Source organism: Syngnathus acus, chromosome 17 (assembly GCF_901709675.1).
Source record: "Syngnathus acus chromosome 17, fSynAcu1.2, whole genome shotgun sequence".
Lineage (NCBI taxonomy): Eukaryota > Metazoa > Chordata > Actinopteri > Syngnathiformes > Syngnathidae > Syngnathus > Syngnathus acus.
This window is the reverse complement of record NC_051102.1, coordinates 6,153,500-6,180,947: the sequence shown is the minus strand read 5'-3', so window position 1 is coordinate 6,180,947 and position 27,448 is coordinate 6,153,500. Positions and strand designations below refer to the sequence as shown.

Here is a 27,448-nt window from a genome sequence, read left to right as displayed (position 1 = left end):
TTCTGCCTTCAAGCTCATGTAGAAGAAGTGCAGACGGAGGACTGAAGGGTCAAGTTGTAAAATTTCCTGACACACATATCAGTTTACAAATACTTGCGATTATCTGAAAGGTTAAAGGGACAATGCGCAATTAAAAAAAGAAAATGTTTTCAGAAGCAACATGGAATTAGCGTAGCAGTCATTGCTAACGTTAGCTTGGTTGCAATGCTGATGCTAGCTTAGTATTGCTAGCGCTTTTTTTTTATTGACGAGTTTTCTTTGAATTCGAGAATCGTGTTCGTGACTTTGGTCAATAACGTGAGGTGGGGAGGTGGGGCATTACTGAAACGAGACATACATTCAAATCATGCTAGCAGTTTTAACACCCCCTTTTAAAGGGCAACTCATTCCTGCAAAACGTTCTGCTCGCTCATCTGTTTTTGTCTGATGAATTCTGAACTATTCCGTCTTGCCTGCCAAAGACCTTTCCCCATGACATTTTTCTCCAGTCTCCAAATTTCCACCCTGACAATTCTTTTTGGCTTCAACTCACTAGCCAAGCAATCTTTTCCTTCCTTTGCAAAACAACACGCTTTTTCATGTCGATGAAAAGCTTTTATAGCACAAACCCGTGACTGCTCTTTTAGTACCACTTGTCCTTTGTTTTCAGTTGTCATCGCTCACTAAACCAGCAACAGACTACCACTCGAAAAGCTTTTTTTTTTTAGCTACTTAAAAAGCTTTTCTTTATCCGTGGCTTCAGGCTAAAGTCAGCTTGACTTTACAGGTACATCAATCAATCCATTTTCAAGTCCACTTGTCCTCATTTGGATCATGGATGAGATGGAGTGTTCCCAAGATGACTTTTGCCGAGAGGTTATATTGGTCAGCCGTAAACATCCTGAATCTACGTCCTGTCTCTGTATCATATTTTCCCCCAAACAATACATAAATCCAACAATATTTTGCTTGGCATAGACTGTAAGATCCATTTTGTCAGTGACTAAACCACAATGAAAAGCGACACATGCTTAAGGCAGACATGCACGCTCGCAATTTGTGTTGACGCAATTCCAGAGGAAAATATTCATTCTGAATTCAGCACTTGTGTTATTTTCCTTCCCCCGTGAAAAGAACCGAGTGCTGACCCAGTTCTCCTCACAATCTATCTTTTCAGAAGGAATGATATGCCCTAAGTGTTTTTTTTTTTTCTTTCTCAACTTAGCGCTTGACAATACATCTAGCTAGCTAACTGCACATTGCAACTGCACGGAGCTCCTAATGTCCTTGAATGGCAATGCACTCCTTGTATTGACATAAATATCAGATTGGCGAGATGCCTGGCCTTAAAATGCCCTTATGTTGACTACTAACAAAGAATGTCTCAACACATGACAGATGTTCAAAGATAGCACAGTGTGTCGTTGCGGTCTGCACTTAGTGGCCAATGCATGCCATCTTCCTTTTCGACATTCAGAGAAGAATAGGGAAATTAAGTCAGTGTGGCAGATCTTCACACGACACATCTTTGAGGTGTAGACTGGTGCGACTGCATTAAAATGAATTCAGCTAATTTGGTAAGGCTAATTTTTGATTGATTGAAATGTTAGCATTTAGACACTATTCTACTAAAGTAGTGTCTTACTCGAGATGCAAAATAATGAGGTGTTTCGAATATTTTGGTCACCTTATTTATGCGATCAAAATGTGACTTATCTATTTCATTGTTTTACAGACAAGCATGTGCAACGTGGCCAATGCTAGCTGTAAAGTGCACAGCTTTCTTGGCTTTTCTTACAGTCTGGTGTTTGTCGTGGGCTTTTTTGTCAATACTGTGGCCTTGCATGCTTTTATCATGCGACGACACGCCTGGACAGACACCCACATCTACATGTTCAACTTGGTCATCGCCGACTCGGCCTTGATCATCTGCATTCCCTTTCGGATCTATCATTCCTTCTTCTGCCTGGACAAGACTCTGCTGTGCACCTTTCTCATTTTCATCCATTTCATCAACATGTACTCGAGTATCCTGACCACGACGGCCATCAGTGCCCACCGCTACTTTGCTGTCAGGTTCCCTTTGCGAGTGAGGTCATGGAGAAGGAAGAAGGAGACGGCCTTTGCCGTGTGCTTGCTCATTTGGATAGCTCTGCTGGCGATCGCCGCTGTATTCCGAGAGGACAATTATCCTCGCAAACTGTGGACGTGCTTTGAAAGGTGCAAAGATCAACCTTTACATTTTGAATTTGTCGCCATTCTCCTGTGTCTGGGCTTCCTCGTTCCTCTTTTGATCGTAGCGTTTTGCTCAAGTCAGATGATCAGTATTATGTTAAAGGCAGGTGGCGAGTCATCGCCGTTGCAAAGAAGCATCGTTGGCATAGTAACAGCAAACCTGGTGGTGTTCATCGTCTGCTACACGCCGCTCCATGTTAGCATTTTTACGAACTTTTTCTATCGTCCACCTGCAAACTGGACATCGGTTTACCTCCCTGCATATGCATATTTACGTGTTGCTGAGTGGATTTCCTCCACAAACTGCTGCCTAGATTCAGTTAGCTATTATTTCTTATTGAAAACGTCGTACCCATCTGTCAGTGTGTGAAGGAGAGTTGACATTGCACAAAAACTGCATATAATGTAAAGTATGGTCAAAAATCAATGTGCCTTTAAAATGCTTAAAACATTTATATTTTGCATGAGGGAATTCTTGTCATTTTACTTCTAAATCCAACCAGATTAAACGTTTTATTTTACTCACTCTCTCTTGGGTTTGTGGTTAAACTACGCATAAATGCATCTTATCACAAAGGATTTTCTTCTCCTCCCTCTTTAGAGTCAATGCATTGGCCCCTAAGGGAAATTGTCTTGACATTTCTAAAGTAAGGCGTAATGTGGCCAGACAGCATCGATCGCCCTCTTGTGGTGAAAAAAGTAACAGCCCCAAATCTGCTGCCTCTCAGTTTAAGTGTTTTGCCACTTACCTCGAATAATATAATTATTACTCTCATAATATTTCTTTGAATTATCAAAATGTACAAATAGAATAATCTCTTGACAAGATATACACTTTACATGTATTCTGTGCGCATTCAGCCCCAATTGCAGTGAATGGTATATTTACATTTAATAGCAGTAATCCAAAGATTGGTGGTTATTATCACAGAAGTATTTTAACAACTGCAAAAACTCAGAAGGCAGGCAAATGGCTCAGTTCTGGCTGAGATCAGGCCCGCATCTATACTCTTAACAACAGGAAAGGGCTGAAGTCAGCATTCAGCCAAAGTCACTTAAATACTTTACATACATCTTATTCACAGCATTGGCACAGAAGAAAGAAGAAAAAAATACAAATAAAACCCTTACACGTCAATTGCTCTTTGTCTTGGGAAAGCACTTTTTTGTCCCCAAACCAAACAGTGTACTTACAAGGTGGTTATTTACATTATCTACAAATGATACAGCAGTTCTGAAATTGCAAAAAAAAAAGGGAGTCATTGTGCTTCTCTACTACTGCACAGCATAACGCCAATAAAAACATTTTCTCCCCCAGCTAGGATGTTAACAAATTGACTTCAAATCCTTCAGTATGGCAGTTGATTGGCAAAGTAGACTAAAAAACCGGATGACAAATATGACACCATAATCCCTCACAGCCTTTCAGTCCATTTACATTTCATTTGTGTCATGTTAATAGCACGAGTAATCATAAAGCACATTGACAAGTGTCTGTACACATATTTACAGTACAATTTTCGCTTGCATCGACGTTGCAAGCCCACATGTAACGGAAAAACATTCAGCATGTAAGGTCAAGGGCATATATCTCACGTAGCATACTGCAATAAGAACAATTTTAGTCAGTAGCACTGTTGACTAAAATGGTCATCATGGCACTTTAACACAATTATTATTATTTTTTTTTGTAAACAGGCATCTCTTGAGTAAGGGTCCGGTAAAATAAATCCAAATCTTACGATTTAATCCAAACTGAATATTGTAGATTTTGTATTATGGGTGAACTGCAGCTTGAGTGTACTTAAACAGGCAGGCGAGTATTTTCCATTTTACATTCATAATGACGTGACATTTGTATTCAAGCTCTAACGAAACCTTAGTATGTACACCATGTTATCGAGCTGACCCAAAAAAAAAAAACCGGCTTTAACGAAGCATTCTTACAGCTTTTGCTTACCTCGATTTTATCTCTCTTTTTTTTTTTTTTTGCACGGCAGCCGTCTCCATGCCGCTGATATAAATGCTGACTCTTTCATAGGACTCGACACTTTGATGGTAAAGAATTTATGGCTCCATTTGCTTGCTGGGGGCATTTCCATTACCCCTTTTGGCATTGGAGTTTCCATCACTGCCTCTGTAATTGTCACTTTGTTCTGCATCACGTCTACGAGACCCTTGACCCTCAAGTGGGCTTTTCCAGGGAAATTCATTCCCATCAGAGTTGGACCGTGTTCAATAATGTGGCATAAATGCGATATGTGGGAAAAGACAAGGCATTCCCGATCATATCAATTGCACTTTTGTCCTAGTCTGGTGTTCTGCTCAGTCCAATGCAAACCTTTCCAGACATCCTCGTGGAATTATTGGTCATTAAGTCGTACATGGAGCGCTGGGGATGAAAAGAGCAATAGACGACTGAGATGCCGACAACATCATTACACGGAGCATGCGGCTGGCACGAATAGTGCTGACATTTCAGTCTTGCTCTCCTCTCCTCTCTCCAAAGAGTTATGATCCTGCATCGCTATGAGGCAGGGCGGCCTATTGGAACACGCATGCCGTATGCACTAAATAACAGCAGTCAGGGACTTAAATGTGGAAGTGCAGCCAAAGAGGAAGCAGATGCAGCTTCTCCTTGGGGCTTCCTGTTTATAGTCAATGAATAGTTTTTTGACTTCTGATGAGTCACCCAAAGCTTAATAACATGTTCATCAGGCAAGGTGGACATTTGCGGGAGGCCCGGTTGACAGTCGTACCAACAGGTGGAGAACAATTGATGCCAATTTTCAACGACAGCCCAAAATTGAGCTATATCAGCGTTTATCTCCGCTTTGACGCAACTCCTTTGGGCACCGTTATATGCCGCAATACAACATTTCATCTTTGATGTGTCATCATCTCAATGTAATCTGCCCAGGGCCTTCAGAATCACTGCTGGCCCATCTAACGAACACGATAAATGTCTTTATTTCTTTAAACAATCAGATTTACCTATCCTCTGTCAAAGCCGAAACTTGTTATATATACAAGTTTTGCAAACATTCATTCATTTCATAATTAGTATTTGTGTTGAAGCACTGTGGCATAGGCAAAGCCCTTCCCAACCCAAATTGTTCCCACAAAGTTGGAAATACAGTCCAAAATGTGTTTCAGGGAATAACTTAGAATGATGTCTGTCCCAAGACTTTTGTCCATTTCGTTTTATTATGAGGCAAATATTTTGTTGGTTTGCCTCCCTTGCATGCACAGCAGGCCTTTAAGTGCCTTCTTTGCTCTTTTCCTTGCTTGTGCCCTCTGCCTGCAGACTTGGAGAATGTTTGGCAGGCGAGGCAGCTCTGCAATGCAGACACAGCAACAACCTTCGTCCACCTGACCAATTAGTGCGAGCCAGCAAAAGATTGGCAGGCGCAGTAGCCAGTCGTAACAGAAGCCTCGCCTTGCCTAGGGAGAGGGGGGGTTGCCTGACACAGAGGGCTTGAATGACAGTGAACAAAAAAGATCAAGAGATGAGAGGGTGGAATTGTGGGGAGGGTCTCACGAGGCTCAAGACAAGTCTATGGAAAGGTGCCCATGTAGGCTCAGCAGTCACTGTCCAGCCTGAGTCCTGTCATTGCAGTTCTTCTTACTCATCAGATGGCTGAGGTCCATCAGCTCCCCTAGCTCCCCTCGCTCTAAAGCCCCCCTCAGGAGGGCTCTGGTGAGAGCCGGGGTGTGCTGTTGGGACATGTACGTCTGACCGCTGGGGGCAGGCAGTGAGGGAGGGGGCAAGGGGACGGGCACCATGGCGTGGCTACTGAGGATGTAGCCCTCCGGGGCCGGCCAGCGCAAAGGCAGAGGCTCGGCGCACTCGGCCGGCGCGCTGGGCGCCGAGACCACCCTCCGACGCTCAGGCGAGTCCTGGGGCGTCATGGGGTACACGTATTCCCCCGCCGACTTCCTCAAGGGGGCTTTGGGCGTCCCCTTGCCTCCTTTCTCCTGCCTGCTCAAGCAGACGTAGTGCTGTCGGGGGGTGTCGCACCCCCGGCCCTCGCCTCCGTGTCGGCTGACTCCCCCCTGCTGGAACAGTCTGGTGGTCAGATAAACCGAGGGGGGTATTCGACAGGGGGAGCCCAGACCCACCGAGCCTCCTCCCAAGTAGGTCTGGCTGGTGTCCCACCCGCCGGAGTTGGAGTCAGACAGGCGCAGGCCTCTTCGTTTCTGCTGGGGCGTGTGCTCCGGGGTGGGGAGGAAACCGGGGTCCAGCTCTCCGGATTTGACCCAGCCGTTGGGCATGACAAAGAGGGTCTCCCCGCCTTGAGTGCAGGTGCGCTCTCCGCCTCCCTGCCGCGTCACGCTGAGCACAGAGCCTCCCATTCCGCCGGCGTTACTTAATAGGCCTCTTTCACGCCGCTGGATGGACGACTGAGTGGTGTTGCCATGGCGACGGTTGGTAGGTTTGTGGGCCATGATCCAGCAGACGGCGAGGCCGGAGAGCGCCGCCCCGATGGTGAACGCCGACACTGCAGAAGCCACCAGCAGGTTGAGGGAGACCAGACTCTCGGGTTCGATGAGGAGACTCTGCTGCAGGATACCTAAAGAAGCAGAAACATTTATGACCATGACAAATTCAAAACAATATTTCCCAGGAACCCGCCCCCATTTTTTTAATCCAAAACATTTATTGGAGATTTATGCCAGTTTCCTCTTGAATTTTGTGAGTCCCCAAAAAAGCCAGACTATAGATGGATGAGTCTGTAATATGCTCACGAGGAAACATTTTTCTTCTCATTTTGTAGCCGTTGAGCATTAATTTATCACAAAAATCAATGCCTCTACTCCAAAGTGCCGTTAGTTTTCATTGTGCAACTATTAGGAGACATGATGTATATAACACGATAAAGTCTCTCCAGTGCGGCCTTGGGACTCTGCAGGCCCCCAAAAAGTGTCAGTGAGACGCCTGCACTTGTCATCAAGGACGCCGATCAATGCAACTTCTCTCCACTCGTCATTCTTTCCATTGTGCAGCTTCGATTCTCTCCATACAACATAGCATGACTTCAGTGTTTCCACCCAGCTCTAATGACTCCCATCTGCAGCGACTGCAGCAAATGCTCGTCTGGAGCTCGGGAGTCACTGTGCTATCACTTTCACAGAGTGGGGGAAAATGCTGAAGCCCACGTATAAGATTGAAATGAAATAAATGCACTGAAAGCTTGACACAAGCTCCTTTAAACCTTTAAGTTCGGACCTACTGACATTGCACTTGCCCGTAACCCCGTCTAAAAAGCGAAAATTCTTAATCCTCTTTAGAAAGGGTTTTCTAGTTTCCACTGAGTGAATGCCAGAGCAATGCTGGATAAAAGTCTTTCTCTCTCTCTCTCTCTCTCTCTCTCTCTGGCCTTGCTGCTGTTACAGTGACATGTGAGTCCCTCAACAGAAGTCAAAGCAGGCTCCTATTTTAAATTCAATCCCTCTTTCAGATTCAGGAAAGAAAGAGCAAAGGTTTTCATGCTGTCAGGCTTTGCATTGATGTTGCTTCTTTCGCAGTCTTGTGTTGGCAGCTACATCTCTTTCACATCTTTCCTAATTAAACTGTCCCACTGGGACAATTCTGACCCAAAGCAAATCAGATTGAACTTTAAAAAAAAAAAAAAACAGTTGTACAATCAAATCTGGCAAAGACATCACAAACAACTGGTGTCAAGGTTGAATGGATCTTAAAGAGCAGGGAGGGAAAATTGTACAATACATGACAACGATTTGAATTTCAAAAACATTTCATGAATAGTTTCTCGCTGCACCCAAAACAAAGACAAAAGCAGTGGTTGGCTGCAATGAATGAGTGAGCCACTAGGTGGAGATTTCCATTTGCCAGCTCCATGCGGCCATGGACATCAAACATCCAAAGAGCCCCGCCTTGTGTGTGTTAATGGCCCGTTGCTGGGATACGTCAGCGCGTTCGCCATAATGAATGTGGCAGATGTGCCCGTAAACCAATGCAAGTCAATGCTGACGATCAGAAAATTCTGACATAATTTTTCCACTGCTTTTATTAAGCCCTTTATCTCTGAAAAACAAAGCTGTTAGCTAGCTAAAGAACAATGAAAGAAGTTCAAGGTAATTTAGCTAAATAGGAAAGACGTCTTAGTCGCAGGAATCCGCAGTAGTAAAATGTACTGTGCATCTATTCGGGATAAAGTCCGACATTTTTACTGACAAAATAATGGCCAAATAGAGTCAAAGGTCATTGTCATTGTTTTAATCCCCTGAGAGCTTGGAAATGCAAAATGCAAGCAGTCATTTTGCTGCCACCTACCATCACAGTCTCCTAAATGGGATGTGGTGTTTCCATATTCCACATCTTGTTGAAAAGGAAGCCTGTAATCACATAGACATCACACATGAATACATATGAGTCGAGTAATCTTCTGTACTTCACAAAATGGATGATAAAAATCCCTGCACCGTCCTGTTCAGAAAATGGATGGATGGATGTTGGTCTCACCTGGTTCCTGGTCTAAGGAAAGAGCAAGTGCTGCCTCTGGTCCAGCCACAGTATGGGTCCCTGGAGGCAAGGCAACTCCTGTGTACAAACACATTATTAAAAATATAACAAAGGATTCAATTCCAAATAGGACCAAAACACAAGAGCTGCAAACACGGCTATAAAAATAACAATGTAGCAGTTAACCTGCTTGGCTATACGCTTCTCAAATGTCAAATATGACCCATTTTATTTAAAGGTCCAATTAGCTAAAGACAAAGCAAAAATAAAGAAATAAGAAAATAGCTCTGCTTACTTCATGCAACGGGAGTACAGGTGGCAACGGGATGTGGGCAAACGGACCAGGCAGGACGGGAAGGCCAGTAGCAGGGTATGACTGGTGCGGTCCAATGTCAAAGACAAGAGCTGGCGAGCCTGAGGTGAATCCTCACCACATCTATGGAGCGAGGAGATGAGAACATAAGACGTGGTAAATACAATAGTGCAGCAGGGAGTGGCAAGAACTTATTAAGAAGTGTTGAAGCCTCTGTTTCTAAAATAGAAGCGGTCAATGTGATGTGATGGAGCACAATGCTAGGAGGGCGTCATCGATCGGATAGCAAGGACAAAAATCTCTTTACTCCAACTCACCTCTCGGGGTTGAAACCCTCTACTTCCTCCAAGAACACACTGCTGTGAGACATTGAATCCCCATTGGGAATCATTAGAAACTTGAGAATCGTCCCTCGGGTCGAGCCCAGAAACAAAACCGTGCGATTCCTGTAGGGCCCGGCTTCAGTGTCCACCACCATAGCTGTCAGCTGGTACCTGCAATGACAAATCGACTGTGAGAACACATTTGCTCTAAGCGGCTCAATAAAATCTATTTTCTTCCCTCAGTGCCGCTTAAAGCTTAAATATTTCATGACATAAAAGTTGTTTAACTAGAAAGCGTTCTGTCACAGTACCGGCCCATAGTCTTGACGACCCAAGGTCTGTGCCCCAGCAATGGAACAGTCTCATCCATCAACGGGTGGGTTTTCACAAAGTTTAAAACCTCATCTGGTAGCGTGGTGGAGGAACTAAATCGGGATCCTTGGACGGCACATCCTCCAGGTCTGGAAAAAGAAAGAACGAATGCAGGACGAATAGCTATTCATGTCCCGTAGCTCAACTTGTTGCATAAGCATACCTGGGTTTCGGGACGGCCTCTTCTGGCACCGGAGTCCAGATGGACTCTGGGGACTTCTGTTCCTTGAAGCGTCCCTCGAAGGCGTGTGCGAGCTGCTGCATGTCAAACACACACACTGCAGAACCGGGGATGCTGCCGGACACAGAGGAAGGAATTCACAAATTGCGGGCTACACATTTGGTACTAAAGTTTTTGGTGGACATTTACTCGACTGACTCCAACTCTTAGTAACTTCATATCATTTTATTGCTAGGATAAAAAAAGTAGTGATGGGAAAATGAAGCTTCAATGATGCTTCATGAACCAGTTGTTGTATTTTTGGACTCCTCTAGAGGGCACTCTGTTCAACATTGGGCTGAAAGCACACTGACTTGCCATTTCCTAAACCCTTTTCTTTGAACCAACGTTGCCATCTAGAGGAGTGACAACTGACAACTGCTTCATGAAGCATTTTGAAGCTTCATTTTCCTTCTTCTTATGTTTCCTACATGCATAGTTATGGTTTTCTGTTGTCCGCGTTTCCGCCAATTTATATATTTGGGTGTCTTATTACCTGTTTGGGGGCGTGGAGAAAAGGCCCAAGATGACGTCACGCCCTTGCATGCGAATGATTCCGCTTGTGGCGTGGAGAAGGTTGAAATAGAAATGCGAGTCTCCCGGGACGGAACAATTGAGCCGAGCCTTAAGGAATGTTGTCCACTGTTTCTCCAGGACACGCTGAGAGCCGCCCAGGTCGGATTTGCACACACGAGCCACACGGGACACCATTACCTGGAATAACATAGCACAGTACAGTCCAGTTGGGATATATTATAAGAAATAGAGAGATACTTTTAATAATGCAACCAGGAAGACAGGAATAGAAAAGCAACCTTTTCTAGATGGTGAAACTCCATGGCCATTTCTCTGAAGAAGAAATAAATGTGAGACCCCCACTCCATGGCGCTCACAAAGTAGGGCTCTACGTGGGAATATTAGCAGGAAAAGACAATGTGAGGCTATGGTATAAATGCAGTCAGTCACATCAGGACATGCGGCCTCTTTGCGCGATCCGCTCATTGAATATTCAGGTTATGTTTAATTCATCATCATGGACAAAAGAATGGATATTAGTCATTATTTATTCATCCAAAGCTGCTGACTTGTTTTAACTGCTATATGAAACCAAGCTTGTCATAACAAGTCCAGATTTTGCATTTGCTATGTTGAAGTGAAGGTCGGAGCTTCCAAATTCGACCAAATTTGTGCTAGATTTTTGTTGCAATTTCAAATGTTGGCTTTGACTCAATGAAGGTCGTTTGTACTATTCCGTGCTTATCAAAATATCTTATCTGGTTCGCCTACATTTAAGCAAGGACAATGGAATGAGATACTTAGGAAAATGCCGTTTGCCGTGTCATGTTTAGGTGACATTTCTTGAGTTTCAATGAGGTACCTCGGAACCATTTGGAGTCGTGTTTGACCGTGCGGAGGGCTGGGCTATCGCCGAGACTGCGATAGATCACGGCGTCGATGGCCAGGAAGTCTGTCACGGTGCCAGTGAAAAGACTTCCATCTGAAAGCACGAGCGGAGAAAGATTAGCCAGACGAGAAAGAAGGAAGGTGATAGAGAGATAGCACAAGGTCGGGAAGATTAAAACCAAACGAGCAATTCAGCAAGAGGTGTGACTATAAATCATCTGTACACGTAAACATTGTCTTTGGAGCTTGTATGCTCAAAATTCCAAATAATACCTGCAAATAAAGCCACGTTGGCATGCCGTGGATCGTACGGGCAGCGCGCCATCCCGCTCACAGGCTCGCCCACCATTTCTAGAGTATCTCTCTGCAACAGGAGGACAGGAACATATCTTCAGAACACAAGCAGATAAACACACAAAGACCAGTTGACAGTTTTGATGGCTACTAACAGTGTAGTTTGCACACAGCGGGTTGAAGGCGTTTGTTCCGCACACAAACAGGCCTCCGTGCTGCCGGAGCAGAACCTTGACGAAATTACGACATTCTCCCTGCAGAAAAATACGATAAACAAAAGAATGCAGTCACAAGTTGAAGGGTTAGTTGGAAACTAACAAGAGTGGTGGGACGTACACATTTGATATCCCAATTTATGTGGTTTGGGGGTCGAGTTTCGGAGAAGGAACTAATCTTTAATTTGGGCTCAGTTAGACGAGGTCAAGGTATGACTGGTACGAAATGTTTTTTATCACCTGCCTCAAAGGTGATTGCCGTCCGCCTCAAGGGTGATTGCCGCCCTTGCACGAGATAAAATGTCGCTTGTGAAGATATATAAACTGTGTGTTGATCCCTCACTCCCACAACCACTTTGCCGTGTTTATTTCCCCGACATTATATTTGATAACATTTATCTGGACTTTTTATTTCTTATTTTGTCAAAATAGTTTGATGTGGGCGATAGGAAGGATTTGCCGCGAATGGGTTGTGACTTGCGCTAGCCTAAAAATACGCCATTTAAAAAAATCGAAATCTAGTGTGTGTAAGGTCTTTTTTGTTATGTTTGTTAGTCAGATAAGAATATAATCAAACCTATAAAAAATGTTTTGATAGCATAAAAGCCTGCGCCAAGGCTAACTAGAGATAGCTAGCTAGCTAATCTTAATGTTACAGTCGCAGCTGAAACAAAAGTGTTGCACATTGAACATAAAACACCAAAAAAATGAACGTAACCTAATTCAAAAACAAGACAAGCCGGTTAACTCGGAGACGCCATTTTGAAATTTGAAAACAAATAACCGAATCTTTAAAATCAACTCCAAAGTGCACAGAAAACCAGTACAGGGAAGCCAGGAAAGTAGTTGTCACCTCCATCGAGAACAAATCTTAACCAGAATCCTGAGAGGAAATAACACTTTCAGCCACATTCTGTAACTGTCTTCAAGGTGGAGTGTTTTTGATGGAGGAGCCGAAATTAATGAGACGACAAGAGAATACGAAACCTGACACGTCTAAACTCTGTGATTTTACAACACTATTAAAAGACTTGAAAGAGCAGTGGAGCAAAATGAAACGTCCGACATGGTGTAGAATAAGAATAGGATGTGCTCAGTGGCGATCAAAGCAGCCTTTTAACACAGAGACGACGACGTTGCCACCTGTGCCAAGTCATGAGGAGAAAGAAGATGGATTAATGAGGATGATGAGGTAATTACAGTAAACCCAATGCATAGCCCTTATCAGCCTGAGAAGTGTTTCCAATATTTCCTTATCGAGCCGCGGTATATTATATCGCTCCACAATTGGCCAGAGAGTAGACGTAGCGTCAACAATTTCCTCGCGTAATATTTTTCTAATAACTACAACAAACAGCCTTCCAATAAGGAGCCTCAGGATGCAATACCAAATCATTTCTTTGTTGCGTTGACTGCTTGGGTGAAAAAGCCTCGCAGCTCATCGAATATAAGTCAACACAATCATCCATTCTGAGCGTTATTTTTTTTCTGTAATTTCTCAGAAGCGCCACTCTATATGACCCTTCCGTATTATTATTTTCTTTGATACAACTCCAACAAATGCAATCAATCACTCAAAAAGAATTCACGCTTGACTTACATGACTGAAACTGGAAAATACGCATGCGCCGATTTGACCTTCAGTCATTTTAGGCGTGCCGCTCGAAATCGATAAGCTTACTTGCAATTTTGCTTCTACATCGGACATCTTGATTTTTTTTGGCTGGTATAATTTCTTTCTTGTATCCTTTTTACCGAATGTTTGTTCATCCAGAAATAAACATCCTCCTCTGACCTAAACACTATCACAATATCTGACATTTACAACATAAATTGTAATTATTCGGCCATGAAATCGGGATTATTTGTTGTGAGATCTATCTCAGTCTCTTCTGTTGCCCAGTGTGTATAAATTAGATGTTAGATTTTTTTTTTTTATCCAATCAGATTTCAGATTCTGTGTTGCCAGGTCTTTTTAATCTTCCCAAGCCCTTCAAAATCTGCACTCATTTTTTAAATTTTTTTATACAATGATGGAGGGGAGACTCACGACTCGCCAATATCTCCAGCGCCATACCTCATCTTATTTCATTTTCTGTTTCGTCCCTGAAGACATGTTACTCGTGCTATTCTTTCCTTTTTTGAGACAATACGTCACAACCTGTTCTTACCATCTCATCTAATCTTCCGTCGTATAATTAATGATGTTCCCTTCCATTTGTCTCAGAGGTAACAAAAGGCTTTTCATTTAGTTCCGGTAGCAATTCATTGATTTTGGTTGGAATGAAGTGATGTGCTAACATGAATTCACATGCAAAATAAATAAAGTGACATCTGTTGTGTGCGTCCACGCAGATGATACATGTCAGCGTCTCTCCACAATACCTCATGTTTCCCTTTCATTCGGCACACTCGAATGTCATTTTTGTTGGATTCCCATGTTCGTTTCTGGCCAAAAAAAAGAGTGACAAATTAGCATGGAATCATGAATATTAGCAAGAATGACAAAACGACCATTACCTTGCTGTAGAACATCTCATCACCTGCCATGTTGTCCAGTTCCACTCGATATAAGTCATCTCTATAATCACACAACATAATTTACGTGTAAAGGCTTTGACACTTTTCTGTGCTTTTATTTTGAAGCTGGCCTAGTATGTTTGCCCTTTACAATGATGTTGAGTGTTTTTCATGAAGCACCCTAGAATGCTTTATACTGCGTTGGAGTCTCCATTTTGTTTTAATGAATGTTAAGTAAAAGCCCATTAAGCAATTGAAAAATAAAAACCTACCAAAACATACTAGCTCTTCCCATGAACATTTAGGGAAAACAACACAGATTTCCTAATTAGCAAATTTAACAACGTCCAGGGCACAAATACTAAATACCAGGTTGCCATTGTAAATGAGAAAATGTTCTCAATTGACTTACCTGGTAAAACATTGAATTAAAAAAAAAAAAGAAAATGTTTTTTTATCTTTTTTTATTTTTTTTTTACAGATTTATTTCAAAGTAAAAATGAAAGCTGACTTAAGTTGACACACACGTACATACTCATTCCGAATGAGGTGTCGACATCAGTGACAGCAAATGGAGGCATCAAATGAGAGATATGACTGTGAGCACATCAGTCACACACAGTTGGGGGCGGTTGCCATTGGTTACCTGGCTCCTATGTAGAGTGTTCGGTTAACTTGGAGAACCGTCTGAATGTGCAGCTCTTGTCTCTGTGCCGAACGGTGAGCTCTGCCCAAAAACACTGGATACCTTCTCATCACTGAAATGACCAAAGAATTCATTTTTTTGGGGGGTTTTTAAAGAGAGAAGTGACAATTAAAAAAAAGCTTTTGTTGTATTTGTAAAATGTAATAAATAAATAAACGAATAAATAAATACATAAATAAAAAAATAAAAAAATACATAAATAAAATAATCAAAACTGATCTGACAGTAGTACAGGAGTAAAATGATCTTAAAAATAAAACGCCTCTTGTCAGTAATTTCCAAACTGCTAAGTCCTCCTTTAACTGTTGAGCAGAGTACTTTCCCCTTTTAGAGAATATCCACTGAAAATAACTACTGCGGACCTCAAACAGCCTCCCTAATGCTCGACTTATTACAACAATGATGCCATGATGCTTTTGTGTTAAAAAGCAGAGGCTATTGTGTACTAGAGCCCATAAATACATTTAAATCCTTTTTTTTTAGAGGCCGCTCTAATGGGAGCACCATTATATTGTAGTGAGGAAATATTAGTACTTCCATTCTCTTAATGAGAGAGTACGGATGAGGTGCTGAGAGGAAGTGGCTAAAAAAGAATGATCAAAAGTTTCAAAGAGCAAGACGGGGAGCGCTCGTCACCAGGAGACCGATTGGCAAAATGTCTCATTGTCCTTGACTACAGGTCAGCGGGAAAGGACCAAGCGATCCATCTCCTTGGGTTCCCTCCCATTTTTCTTTCTAACCTGAGACACACACTCCATCCAAAATGTCTCTCACTTCCTTCATCTTTGCATCTTCCTTCAAACCCAAACAAATTCTATTTGCTTTCTCCTATTTTTCTTGCTTTTGCAACATGAGGGTGAGCTTTATACATCTAAATAGTCTGTGCCAGTGTATTTCTAATGCAGCCCCATCCAAGGCTGGGACCTTTGACCCCCCCTGATTTCCACATTTATCATGGGGCCATACATCAATGCGACACACACAAACACGCACACGCAAGGACACATACCCTCCAGAGGGACGTAGCTGAGTGGACTGGGCTCCTCTGGGAATGAGCCATCAGCCAAATGAAGCAGCAGGAGAAAAAATGTGAGAAGAGGACCCACGGTTGCCATGGCAGCAGAATACATGCACTGTTGAAAAAAAAAAATGAGAGAGAGGAAAGTAAAAAAACATCATTATATTTCCAACAAACATGCCCTTGGAGGGATTTGTAAATCAACCCAAGTCAAATTTATTTATATATAATTTTGCGGTAATATAATTGTGCCGGTTAACTTCTCATCATGATACAACAAGCTCAAATTCTTAAATAACAGATGGCTCATGACGCCGCCATGGGGAGTCCCGTTTTAGCCACGCCTAAATATTCAGTTATACTAAATTGATGAGTCTAAAGTGGCGGCCATTTTGCCACTTGCTGTCAACCAAGCGGGTGCGCTTGTTTGCATGTGTGCCGACAGGGTCAGAAGTGCAGCAGCGTGACTGCTGCCACCGAGCTGAAGTGTTTTCTATTGTCGCTTTCTGGCGTAATAGAACTCTATTGTCAGAAATGTCAATCCATTGTCAGAGTGTTGAAATGGAAGAGGATTCTCACAGCCGTAAAACACCACCATGAGACAAAACAGTCACGGACTACAAAACCAGTTTAGGTGCTAATGTTCCTATCGCTGATGGTCCTTCGACAGGAACATATGGAGGCTTTTTTGAGGGGTAATCGGCCACAAAAGTGGATATAACTTCCCTTTTATCAGTAGAAATAGCAGACACGAGGGGGAGATGATGTGTGTGTAGGATGGGCTGGCAACACATACACATTCGCCACGTTTTGTGCACTTTGGCAGTTTTCAAACACACTTGAAATCCTTGGTAAGCCTCAATAATATTATTTTTTTGCAGAGGATAAAGAATATATGCCTCGTTGTAGTGTCTACATGTGTTGCTCCATCGTTTGTGTTCCAATATTTGTTGCTTCATATTTGTGTAATATTTTCAGATAAAGAAAGAATGTAACAAATAAGATTCTCCAGGGATGTCAAATCAACCTTCCATCTTTCCCTCACATATTTCTTTTCAATTTGTCTTGCTTTTTCCATCACAAGCCTCCTCCTGCTGTTTTTGTAACCTTTCAAATTCTCTCGGCGTGTGATATAACTCGCCTAGTTTTCCGTAAAGGAACACCAGGTGACTGTTGCTACGGTGATGAGAATTGTTTTTTGTCAGATGAAAAATAAAAGTCCAGAAATAGGAGGTGCATTCACCTGCAGCAGTTGGAGACATGACAAGCTGTTTGAAGACTTCAGGGACGAGATGGGCGCTACACATTTAATCACACACTTATATACACACACACACACACACACGCGCATACCCAGGCCCACGCTCCAGGGACAATTTCAACCTGGAGATTGCAGGTTTGACATCTCTAAACCTCCTCCACATCTGATCGAGCTGGCGAAGCCTGAGGGGAGGTGCGGGGTCTTTTCATCTGACTCCATCAGGATTCGCCGGTCTGGCACTATCATTTCATTACGGCCATTTTCATGGGCGGGATCCAAATTTGACGCATAATCCAAAAATGAAATTCCGTTACGTCGAATGGATTGAGAGGAGGGACGTGCGAAATTAAAAAGGAGTCAAATGAAGCGTGTGTTCCTCGGAGATTAGCCATCGTATGGTTATGGAGTCGCACTGTCACATCTGTTACATCTTCTCCTCTCTTCTCTTCTTTCACACATGCAACCTACAAAAACATTCAGACCATCATTGATGAAGCCTCCTCATTAGAATGCGTATTGACTGAGGTCATCGAACCAGAAGGTACACCATTAGATCTGGGTCAAGGCCAACATCCCAGAGCAGAAGCTGAAGGGAAGCACCAGGACAAAGGCTCTTAATCTTTAAGCACAGCATAATGCAGTTTTTTGGGGGGGGAGCTTCTGGAAGGAGTCATGATCATGTCTTCTGTTTATTATTCATGAATGGGCTCACACATGATTCTTTGGTTGTTTCGCAAACCCCCTGAAATATCCTTGGCCACCCCCATGCCCCCCCGCCACCCCAAGGAAATAATCCTAGCTCCGCCAGTGCCGGAAGCAGAAAGTTATAGTGAACAACAACTACTATTTGGGATCTTAGTAAATAAGGCCCCCTGTGTTTTGGCTTATTATATTTTGACTCAGAGCCGTTCTAAGGAAGAGACCGAAAGGCACTTAACAAACCTGCAGTGGGGGGGATCATAAAACCAGCATCATAAAATCAAAACAGCCAAGCCAGCCGTTAGGAGGAAGTTCGTGTTGTGCAGTACGTGTCAGATCGTGTTGATATGATGGAATTAAACGACGTGACACTGACACGGTTATCATGGCGTGCACACAGCTTGCCAGTGCAATTTCGCCTCATCAAGCAAACTATTAACAAATCACCTGCTAATACCCGCATCATTAACCAATCAACAGGTTGTCGGAAACAGCGCCATCACCTGTTTTCACCTTTCTCAGGTTTCGCCCATGCTTGGGACCAAACACGGTTATCACCATAACGAATCAAGCAAGCGGTAAACTGCAAAATTCCCAAATGTCCATCATTTTTAATTCAATGTGTCAACATGATAGATCTCGTATCTTCCTATAATCCCATCACGAGCGTGTCGAAGGTCCTCTTTTTTTTTTTGCACAAGGCTGCTGAACAAGATCAATACGTTTTCGTCCAGAGACGCTTCATCTCTTCCTGTTGTAGGCACTATTTACTATCCATGATGACACATAAATCTGAGAAAGCTCAGCACTACCAACAGAACGCCAAAGGGATGCACCAATCACTGCTTTTTACTGTTGTTGTAAAATAAGCATTAACCGAGTCTAATCGGGCTCCCTACGCTAGTTAAATAGAACACTTGCAGATAATCACAAATATGTCCACTTTTCATGACTGCGGATGCGGTGACTTTTAGGTTACATGTTTGATCTGGCTATTGTGCTTTGTGCCAGCATTTTCTGTCTTCTAATTTATCGGTCAAATCAAAACTTATTGCAGCCAACGTCATTTCGTTCACGCGTATCCCAAATGTGTTTTCTTTGTTGCATTCAATCTCTACAGCCAAAAGCTCTCCCTTTCACTGTCTCTGGCGCTCTTGTGCTGCAGCCACTTCACTCCTGCCTTTGTTACCGTAGCAACCGATAGCAAAGCTGCGTAGCGCTGTTGCAGGAGATGTAAAAGCAAAAGATGTTAGGTCCACGCGTACACAATGCATATCGACGCCATACGCACACACCCTAATGCGTATGCACGCAAATGCCTTGATGTGAGTGTTCATGTATGGGGATACAGACATGAGGTGGTGAGGGTCCCTACTTTCTCAGCAAGAAGGGGGATGGGCTGAGGGTCTTCACATTGTCGACACGTTACTTGACAACGGCGCATGTGAAAATGGTGCATGTGAAAAATAGTGTTATATTTACACACTATTGGCCTGACTTATGATATGGCTTATTGTATTTGCGGTAATGCTGAACCATTTATGCTTCTCGAGCTTAATGGAATTCTTTTCATGCCAGTCACACAAGTGAACTAAAGTACCATCTGAATCATTTTTATCTAACTTGAAACAAACCCCATCCTAGAGGACACTAAGCAGGTTGAATCCCTGAATAAAGTAAAATGGCCTGAGGGTAGAAACACAGACATGGGCTAAACTGGGAGAAGTGGGTCACCTTCATAGAACTGCTAGCAAGATAGCTTCATTAAAGTACTTGCGGCAAGCTTTTACCGAACGTTAATATACAGTAGCCCACGGGAACATTTAAGTGCCACTCGTGACAGTCCATATGACGATTGTATGAGAAAAAAAAAAAAATTCTCATTCTGCTACTCAACCAAGAGGTGCATGCAAATGCTGCTCTTATAAATGACAAGTGTCGAGCTTTAAGATCCAAATATTCGTTTTTTTTACAGTACTGCAGTGTACAGAGTTTATAGATTTTTATTTTTTATTTTTTCCAGAATCATCTTCAATTTTGGGGAAAAAGAAAATCTGAATTCACTCTGCACAGTCTTAAATAAAGAGTCCCTCCTCGGATGTACAGTACAGTACACAAACCGGCCATTTCATTAGGCACATCAGCACACTATAATGAGATCCGATACGAGCGCTGTATCAAAATTCACACAATAACATTCAGTTCTGACACAGTTCCAGTATCGGATCCCATTGGGTTGTGCAAATACACCCGATGAAATGACCTGAAGGCATCGAAACTAATCTGTCAATTTCATATGCTTCATCGTCCTGTTGAGGCACTATCGAGCAATGTATTAGCATGAAATAGGATAGTCGCTTGTTGCATGCGTGAATGTACGACTGCATGGGCAGCAGGACATAATTATGGTTTCAAATATCTCCCCCGGAATGCGACAATGCCTGCAGCGCCCACGTCATGTCAAACGGGATAGTTTGAAGACAGGAAAGAGGACACATGCATATTTATTTCTGTTCCTAGACCGAATCACATGCACTCATTTACAATTATAATAGAGAAGCCTGCACACAGACAAACAGACAGACGGACGGACGGACAAATTGCACTCTCTCCAGCAATGGGAACACTGTGTCAAGTCTTTATCTTATCACCGTCGAAGGCGATATTCCCTAAAGTGGTTGCCTGTCTCCTCAGAGCAGCTCTAATCACACAGAAGAGAATCTGTCTTTTGCTGTTAAATATCCCAAAAAATGCAATTCAATCTACCGGGGTCGTTTATATGCTAATGCAAAGGTTAACCCTGTGCAGGCCTTTGACGCAGCTGCAGGCTCGTCTGGTTTGTGTGTGGGTGATAAAAATAAAAAAAAAGTGAGGCAAAAGGAGAGCAAATTAGTGATAGTGAGTGAAAGAGATAAAAAAAAAAAGAGTTGGAAAGGAGAAGATGGGCGCTGTAAGAGAAGGAGGTAGAGATATTCCCAAGGGTGGGTGCCGTAGGTAATTAAAAGAGGATGGACGAAGCTGGAGTCTAGCCAGCAAGAGCTCCGTCTCCCCTCAGACTTCTCCTCCAATCAGACCTTTCCGCCTAAAGCCAAATTGTTGCGAGCAGCAGCCACGCTGCAATCGTTGGCTGCAGTGAGTTAGCAGCTTATATATGACAATGGCCGTGTGTGAAAAAGAAAGGCACAGCTCAGAAAATGGAGGGACCGAGCAAGCAGAATCAAACCAGACAAAAAGACATGACGACTGAATAATAAATGGTATAAATAAATGAATGATAAAATAATAAAATGATAAAATGACCGAGCAAGCAGAATCAAACCAGACAAAAATACATGACGACTGAATAATAAATGGTATAAATAAATGAATGATAAAATAACAAAATGATAAAATAATAAAATAATAAAATAATAAAATAATAAAATAAAATGGTAAAATGATAAAATGATAAAATAATAAAATAATGAAATAATAAAATAATAAAATAGTAAATTGATAAAATAGTAAAATAATAAAATAATAAAATACAATATTAAATTAATAAATGAATAAAAATAATAAAATAATAAAATGATAAAATAATAAAATTAATGATTCTGAAAACGACACATACACACACAAACAAACACTAGTGTGTGTCCATCCACGCTGCAGCAAGGGTAAATGTTACTAACTGGAGTTTGACTGCAGTAAGCGCATATACATTCACCGCACAGCCCGGAGCTGGAGGCCGGCACATGAGTATGCAGCGCACACACACAGTGAGCGCAGAGTCAGGCACATGCACGCTCCAGCCATGTAGAACCACAATGAAGATACAATCATGTAACACAATAGGCTTCTTATTTCACTCTGTGCTCGGCATAATCAAAATAAGATGGCTTCATTAGATTTGGATTTTCTATTTCTACCTTACTAGATGCTTTGCTTAATAAGAGCCGTTAATATGGCAGCCATTATCGTCAGGGTGCCTTGTGCGTCATGTGAAATGAATCCCAGGCAGTGAGGTTGCTCATATTCCTGACATCTTGTTCTGTGTGGGCAGGGATCACCGATACGGGTAAATTTAGCTCTTTTGACAGAAGTCCGCTAAGAGGATCAGAGCTCACAATAGGTGGTCTTCACACACCACATAAAAAATCCCAAAATGCTTGTATTATCCACCACAAAATGCACGAGTAAAACCTCTCCTGGAGTCGAAGGTATAAATTCATGTTTAGCTTCACTCAGTTTCATGGAAAGCCATTATTAAAACAACCATTGGTTTGGAAGGGATGGATGGGATGAAGGCAAGCGATAGATTAGCCACAACAAAGCTTCAGTCAAGCTGTAAAAGCATCTCGAGTACAGCGAGGAAAGAGACAAAGGACTTGGAAGCGCTTTTATCTCCTTCTAAAAAGTCTTCCAAATGTCTCTGGCTAAGCTGCCGTAGCGAAAGCCTGCCTTTGGCTGAGGCTCTTGCTGAATTTGTTAGAAAACAAAAGCATGAAAATACGGCAAGACTGAAAAGTAACACCATTTATTTTGTGCACAAAGCTAAGAAGAGAAAAGGTTGCTTATCGCTTGTTTTGATTTATCTGCGGCCGTCGATTGAGTTCACCAAAATTCAAGCCAAAAAGTGTCTTGTCATTTGCAATTTATGTGATCACAGGAGTTGACGGATTAGACGAGTTCTTTATTTTCCAGGGCGAAGCAGCTGGAACATCGCGCCCAACTCACTTTCCATGCATAAGAGGATCAGCTGCATGCAAAGAGGTGACACAAAACTAATTTTGTTGGCGTCTCACAACAGACAAAGCAAATAAAAATATCTTAAAATAACAGAGAAAAGCCACAGATAATAAAACCTGCTTCATGTTATGTCATGTTTTATCAAATTCATTTCTCATCAACCCTGCTCCTTGTGTCGACCAATCAGCTCCCTCTCGCCACTCGAGTCTCGTTCTGTTGTGCCTCGTAGCCTCGTCACTTTGTCTGTATTCAAATCCCGGCTGTCTTTCAGTCTTTGTCACATTATTGCTGCTGCAAGTGACATTTCTAGTTTTGACATAACTTTGGAATATTGATTTTAGGAACTTCATGTTTGCCTCCATCACTATGAAATGCATTATTTTGACCAAGTAATGAGGTTGTTAATATAATGGTACACATTTTCTGGCTTAAACACACACACTCACCCCTCGTCCCCCTTTTCAGAAACCTAGTGACGGTTCTGTTGACTCCAATAAAATCTGCCAATGTGCAATTTCTGCAAGCACTCTGTGTCCCGCTAAGAGTAGAATACATCTTTTGTTCCTTTTGTCTGGATCCGGGAACAGTATTTGACAACCCTATTGAACTATTATCATCTTTACAAATGACTGTTCATTTTGGGGGTATTATCTCAGTCAGGCAAGTGTCTGTTTTTCACACAATACTAAAGAAGTTCTTATGATTGAATTCACTAACTGACAGCTCGTCTGTACCAAGAATTTCATTGTTTAATATTGCAGTGTTAATCCAATAGGCAATTCATTATTTAGTAGAATAATTATTTAACATTGATGTATTAATCACAAAGTTCTCATACAATATGGAAGTGCTACTGTATAATAATAAACACTACAATTTGCACATGGTTGCCATCCAACAGGGAAATAACAATATATGTTCAAAATAATGACTTGATAATTAAAAATATAAAAGTGTCCGTTGGTTTTTCCACCACTGACCATTTCTTTAATAGATTATGATAAGCAAATTTCTGGATGATTGTTGTCTTTTCTGAGTGAATGAAGAATGGTGTCCATAAATCACATGACATTAATTTAAACTAATAAAAATGCTTCAAAGAGTGACCAGACTTTCCTTTAAGGCTTTTGCTCAGCTTTAGGCTTCATCTCACATTTAAATTTTATTAAACAAACACTTATACACTGCAAAAGACCTGTTCATTGCTGTTTGTGTGTGTCTGCATGCATAATGCACAAAGTTAAAGTGATAAATTGAAAAAAAAACAAGCCCGTGTTAAGCCCTAATGGCTTGTGCTGAGGATCCGTGTGCAGATATGCAACAAAAAAAAAGGAGGCTGCACCTCAGGGGAAGAATCAATGAGGGCAGCAAGTCATAAAAGAAAGGATGCATGGCCGTTGTAAAGTATACGGGAGAGTCCCGCATTGAAAACAACTGCAGGGCGTTCTTATGTGGCTAATGCTCTGCCTCAATCCGCAAGGGTGTCGGCGGGGCTCAGGTGTAGGGATGAAAAGGAGCTGCTTAGAAATGACAATGGATGCACGATAGAGTGATGCAACACTTGACAAGTATTCAGTTCCCAAAGGTGGTGGAGGAGTGCGGATCATTCCAGCCACCAATGTTCCCGAGTTAACCCCCCCAAAGGAGTATGGCCGCCATTAGGATTCTCCTCTCCTATTGAAACATCTGCAAGAATGCCCTGAAAGGCCCCAAAAGGCCTAAAGGCATCACGCCTCATCACAGGGAAGGTTTTGCATGTGAGGGTTTATTTTGAATACCCGCCTTAGGGTGAGGCTTGAAAGCATGGCCCTCACAATTCTACAGAATGAACCCCTTGAGGTCCAATCTCTGAGGAGCCTGTTGGAAGAAGTCAAGCAGCAGATGCTTGGCCAGCTGTGTTTGAATTTTTTACCCTGGGAGGTGTAGACTTCGACAGCCTTGTTAAGGCGTGAACGTTTTCCGTAGGAGCTCGTCCAACGATTGGATAAATGTGTAACTCGATCAGCCAGCAGATTCATCATTCTCACATTTTTTATCGAGGACACGTGAATATAAATGGATCTCGTAACACAGGGAATGAGACTTTAAATGTCTGAGGAGCTTTCTGACGACTCGATCCAACCGTGTAACAATAGTTAGCTTGAGGTTCAACAGCAGCTAATTCGAACCGCGACGAGTGGCAAATTCATCGTTCTTCTCAATTTGCTGCTTAAAGTATCCACTTTACGACAACAACGGAGAAACTCTTAAATCTCTCGACTCAATATCTGGTCGGAACGTGGAAAACCAGAAAACAAGCGCGCCTATGCTAATCTGCTACTGATTTAGCCTCTTTGCAGACAGCTATATTACGCTGCAATCCAATCTAATTTTTCCGTGCTTGAGATGCCCAGTTTGTGGCTTAGCGTGTGTGATTGAATAGGGTCCTATGTGATCAATAGAGCTCATTAAGCGTCCCCATGGACCCTCGAAAAGCTCCCTAAGTTAGCTTTTACGTGCATTCAGCTCCGCTTTATTACTTCAAATAGTTCCCACGAATAGTTGCCTCTACTTAGGAAATTGTTTTCACGGGGGTTCGGCGTATCGTTGCGATTTTATGTGCAACCTCGAGGCTTGGCTTTTTATGTATCATTTTCTGGTCAAATTTGATCACATCATTTTGTTAAATATTTTTTTGGATTAGATATTGTCATGTGGTTTTGGATCTAACTTGGCAGTGGATTTAAGAGTTGTTTGAACTTGAGTCTTGTTATTTTGCTAATTTAATGACTGCAGGCTGACCTTTGCATGCGTGCAGATTAACGGTGTTTTGTGTTTTTATGTGTGCCGTGAGTCAGGACATCGCTCAACGGAGGCTGCACCTGTTGTTGTCCGAGCTTGCTGCAGTGTGCTGGGGCTTAGCACCTGCTCACACAGCCGCTGTATGGCCGTCTGTGTGAGCGTCAACGCTAACAGGGGCACCATTCACACCCCGACTGACTGCTGTCTGCTGGTCCTTTCCCTCAAGGCTTGTTCACCCGCCGTTATCATCTCTCTCCATCGCTCTCGTCCCCGTCCCTTGTGACAGATTGCAATCTGACTTAATTACTCTCTCCTACGGCCACTCTGCGGTGCTGTCCATTCGTTTACCCTTATTAATTTGCTCTCTAACCTTTTGTTTTCACCTTTCAACTCAGAGGAAGAACATAAAGCGCAGCGGTGGGTGAATTCAATTGAGGTTGATGATGAAAGCTACAAATAAATGATCATATAGCTGTAGTAAGTCATTTCAGTAAGAGCTAGGAGGCAATGAGTGAGTCATTTAATTTGTTTTGGACAAAAGATTTGCCCCCAATTTCACTATTCATTAGTTTTCTGCAGATTGTCATGGGCGTATAAAATTAATAACAACATTGCACTTTTTCATATCAAAACTTTTTAACATGCTTTTTTTTTTTAATCGGTGCATAGCAGAAATATCACCATTTGCATTTCTAATCAATTGTCGTCTAGCATTAATATAATCAAATCTGACCTTTACTATTGTTACCAGGGAGCCATCAGCAAACACTAACTCACACACTATGAATATACCCCGGGGACCCTTCTAAGAGCAAAAGCCCATCATGATCCAAACGAGCAGAATTTCAATCTTTGTGCAGGAATTCTTGCACTGCAGTACATGAAACGTTCACACTCAGAGCTGTGCAACATGTTAAAGAAAAATGACTGATGCAGCAGTGCACAACATGCGAATCGAAATAGATTAAAAAAAAAACAACAACAACTTGGAGTAAACACAAAGGGCAGTTCAGACGATGACAAGTGTTCGCTCCAATCGCCAACCCACGGGGGCATAATGCAGCAGCGGTGTCGCACATGAAGAATGTACAGTACCTGCAGCTCACGCCATCCACGCACCACATTTGTGCCTCACATTCGCTCCGCTTGGCACACTCACCGCACCAGATGGGTCAGGTGGAGCAGGTGCCAGTCGCCCACTCGCCCTCTCTCCGTTCGCTTCCCTTGGATTCTGCGGAGAAAAGGTTGGATGGATGGTATGGCTATCTGGAGCCTCTATTAAAAGGAGAGAGAGAAAAAAGAAAAGCAGCTCATCGGCCGCACCTCACCTGTCTCTTCCCTCTTCTGTTGCTGCGCCTCGCCGCCGGAGCATCACCGTGTACCCAAATTAGCGACTCCAAAACGCCCAGTTTAAGTTTTTTTTTTTTTTTTAAATCCTCCCACTGCAGAAAGTCTTTGCAATCAAATTACGATGATCACCTCTCTGTAGTCCGTTTTATTTCTCTCGCAGCCTGTGCCGAATTATCTGCAAAGGGACAGAGCTGCCACAGACACTTGCTTGGTCGTGCAGATGTATATTATATGAATTATATATTCTATTATTCCTTTTTTAATTTACAGTGGCGCGGTGAAATGTCCAATGCAGAGCAGGCACAGTGACACGAGCCCATAATTTACAGACCAAGACGAACACATACACGCGGTCCTGCAGTGGATCAATGATCAATGAAAGAGACCCCCCCCCCCCCCATCTCTCTCTCTCTCTCTCTCTCTCTCTCTCTCTCTCTCTCTCTCTCTCTCTCTCTCTCTCTCTCTCTCTCTCTCTCGCATTGGTGATTTAGAGTTTGTACGTGCGATTAATGACCAATTTGAACAATTTCCTTAAAAAGA

The 27,448-nt window shown here is 42.6% G+C and overlaps 2 protein-coding genes across 2 annotated transcripts; one reads left to right on the top strand and one right to left on the bottom strand.

Annotated features, from left to right (window-relative positions):
• The first annotated feature begins 1,258 nt into the window (after nucleotides 1-1,258).
• On the top strand, nucleotides 1,259-2,734 carry gpr35b (G-protein coupled receptor 35 b). The gene is made up of 2 exons (XM_037276029.1): nucleotides 1,259-1,556; nucleotides 1,715-2,734. The coding sequence occupies exons 1-2, from the start codon at nucleotides 1,539-1,541 to the stop codon at nucleotides 2,582-2,584; spliced, it is 888 nt and encodes a 295-aa protein (XP_037131924.1). The 5' UTR covers nucleotides 1,259-1,538; the 3' UTR covers nucleotides 2,585-2,734.
• A 2,523-nt stretch (nucleotides 2,735-5,257) lies between these two features.
• Nucleotides 5,258-27,290, bottom strand: sema6ba (sema domain, transmembrane domain (TM), and cytoplasmic domain, (semaphorin) 6Ba). The gene is made up of 18 exons (XM_037276028.1): nucleotides 26,887-27,290; nucleotides 26,718-26,789; nucleotides 16,078-16,201; nucleotides 15,009-15,120; nucleotides 14,363-14,423; nucleotides 14,228-14,290; nucleotides 11,783-11,881; nucleotides 11,607-11,697; nucleotides 11,308-11,427; nucleotides 10,745-10,833; nucleotides 10,426-10,643; nucleotides 9,873-10,004; nucleotides 9,649-9,798; nucleotides 9,332-9,508; nucleotides 8,997-9,137; nucleotides 8,702-8,779; nucleotides 8,513-8,574; nucleotides 5,258-6,788 (listed from the first exon to the last, which is right to left on the bottom strand). Exons 3-18 carry the CDS (start codon nucleotides 16,196-16,198, stop codon nucleotides 5,803-5,805), a joined length of 2,700 nt encoding a protein of 899 aa, XP_037131923.1. The 5' UTR covers nucleotides 16,199-16,201; nucleotides 26,718-26,789; nucleotides 26,887-27,290; the 3' UTR covers nucleotides 5,258-5,802.
• Nucleotides 27,291-27,448: the final 158 nt, after the last annotated feature.

Coding starts and splice junctions, on each gene's coding strand:
- sema6ba (XM_037276028.1), bottom strand. CDS start 16,198: ATGTATTCTGCTGCCATGGCAACCGTGGGTCCTCTTCTCACATTTTTT. Junction 9,799..9,872: donor GAGGCCGTCCCGAAACCCAG/GTATGCTTATGC, acceptor TTCTTTTTCCAG/ACCTGGAGGATGTGCCGTCC. Junction 9,138..9,331: donor GAGGGTTTCAACCCCGAGAG/GTGAGTTGGAGT, acceptor CTCGCTCCATAG/ATGTGGTGAGGATTCACCTC.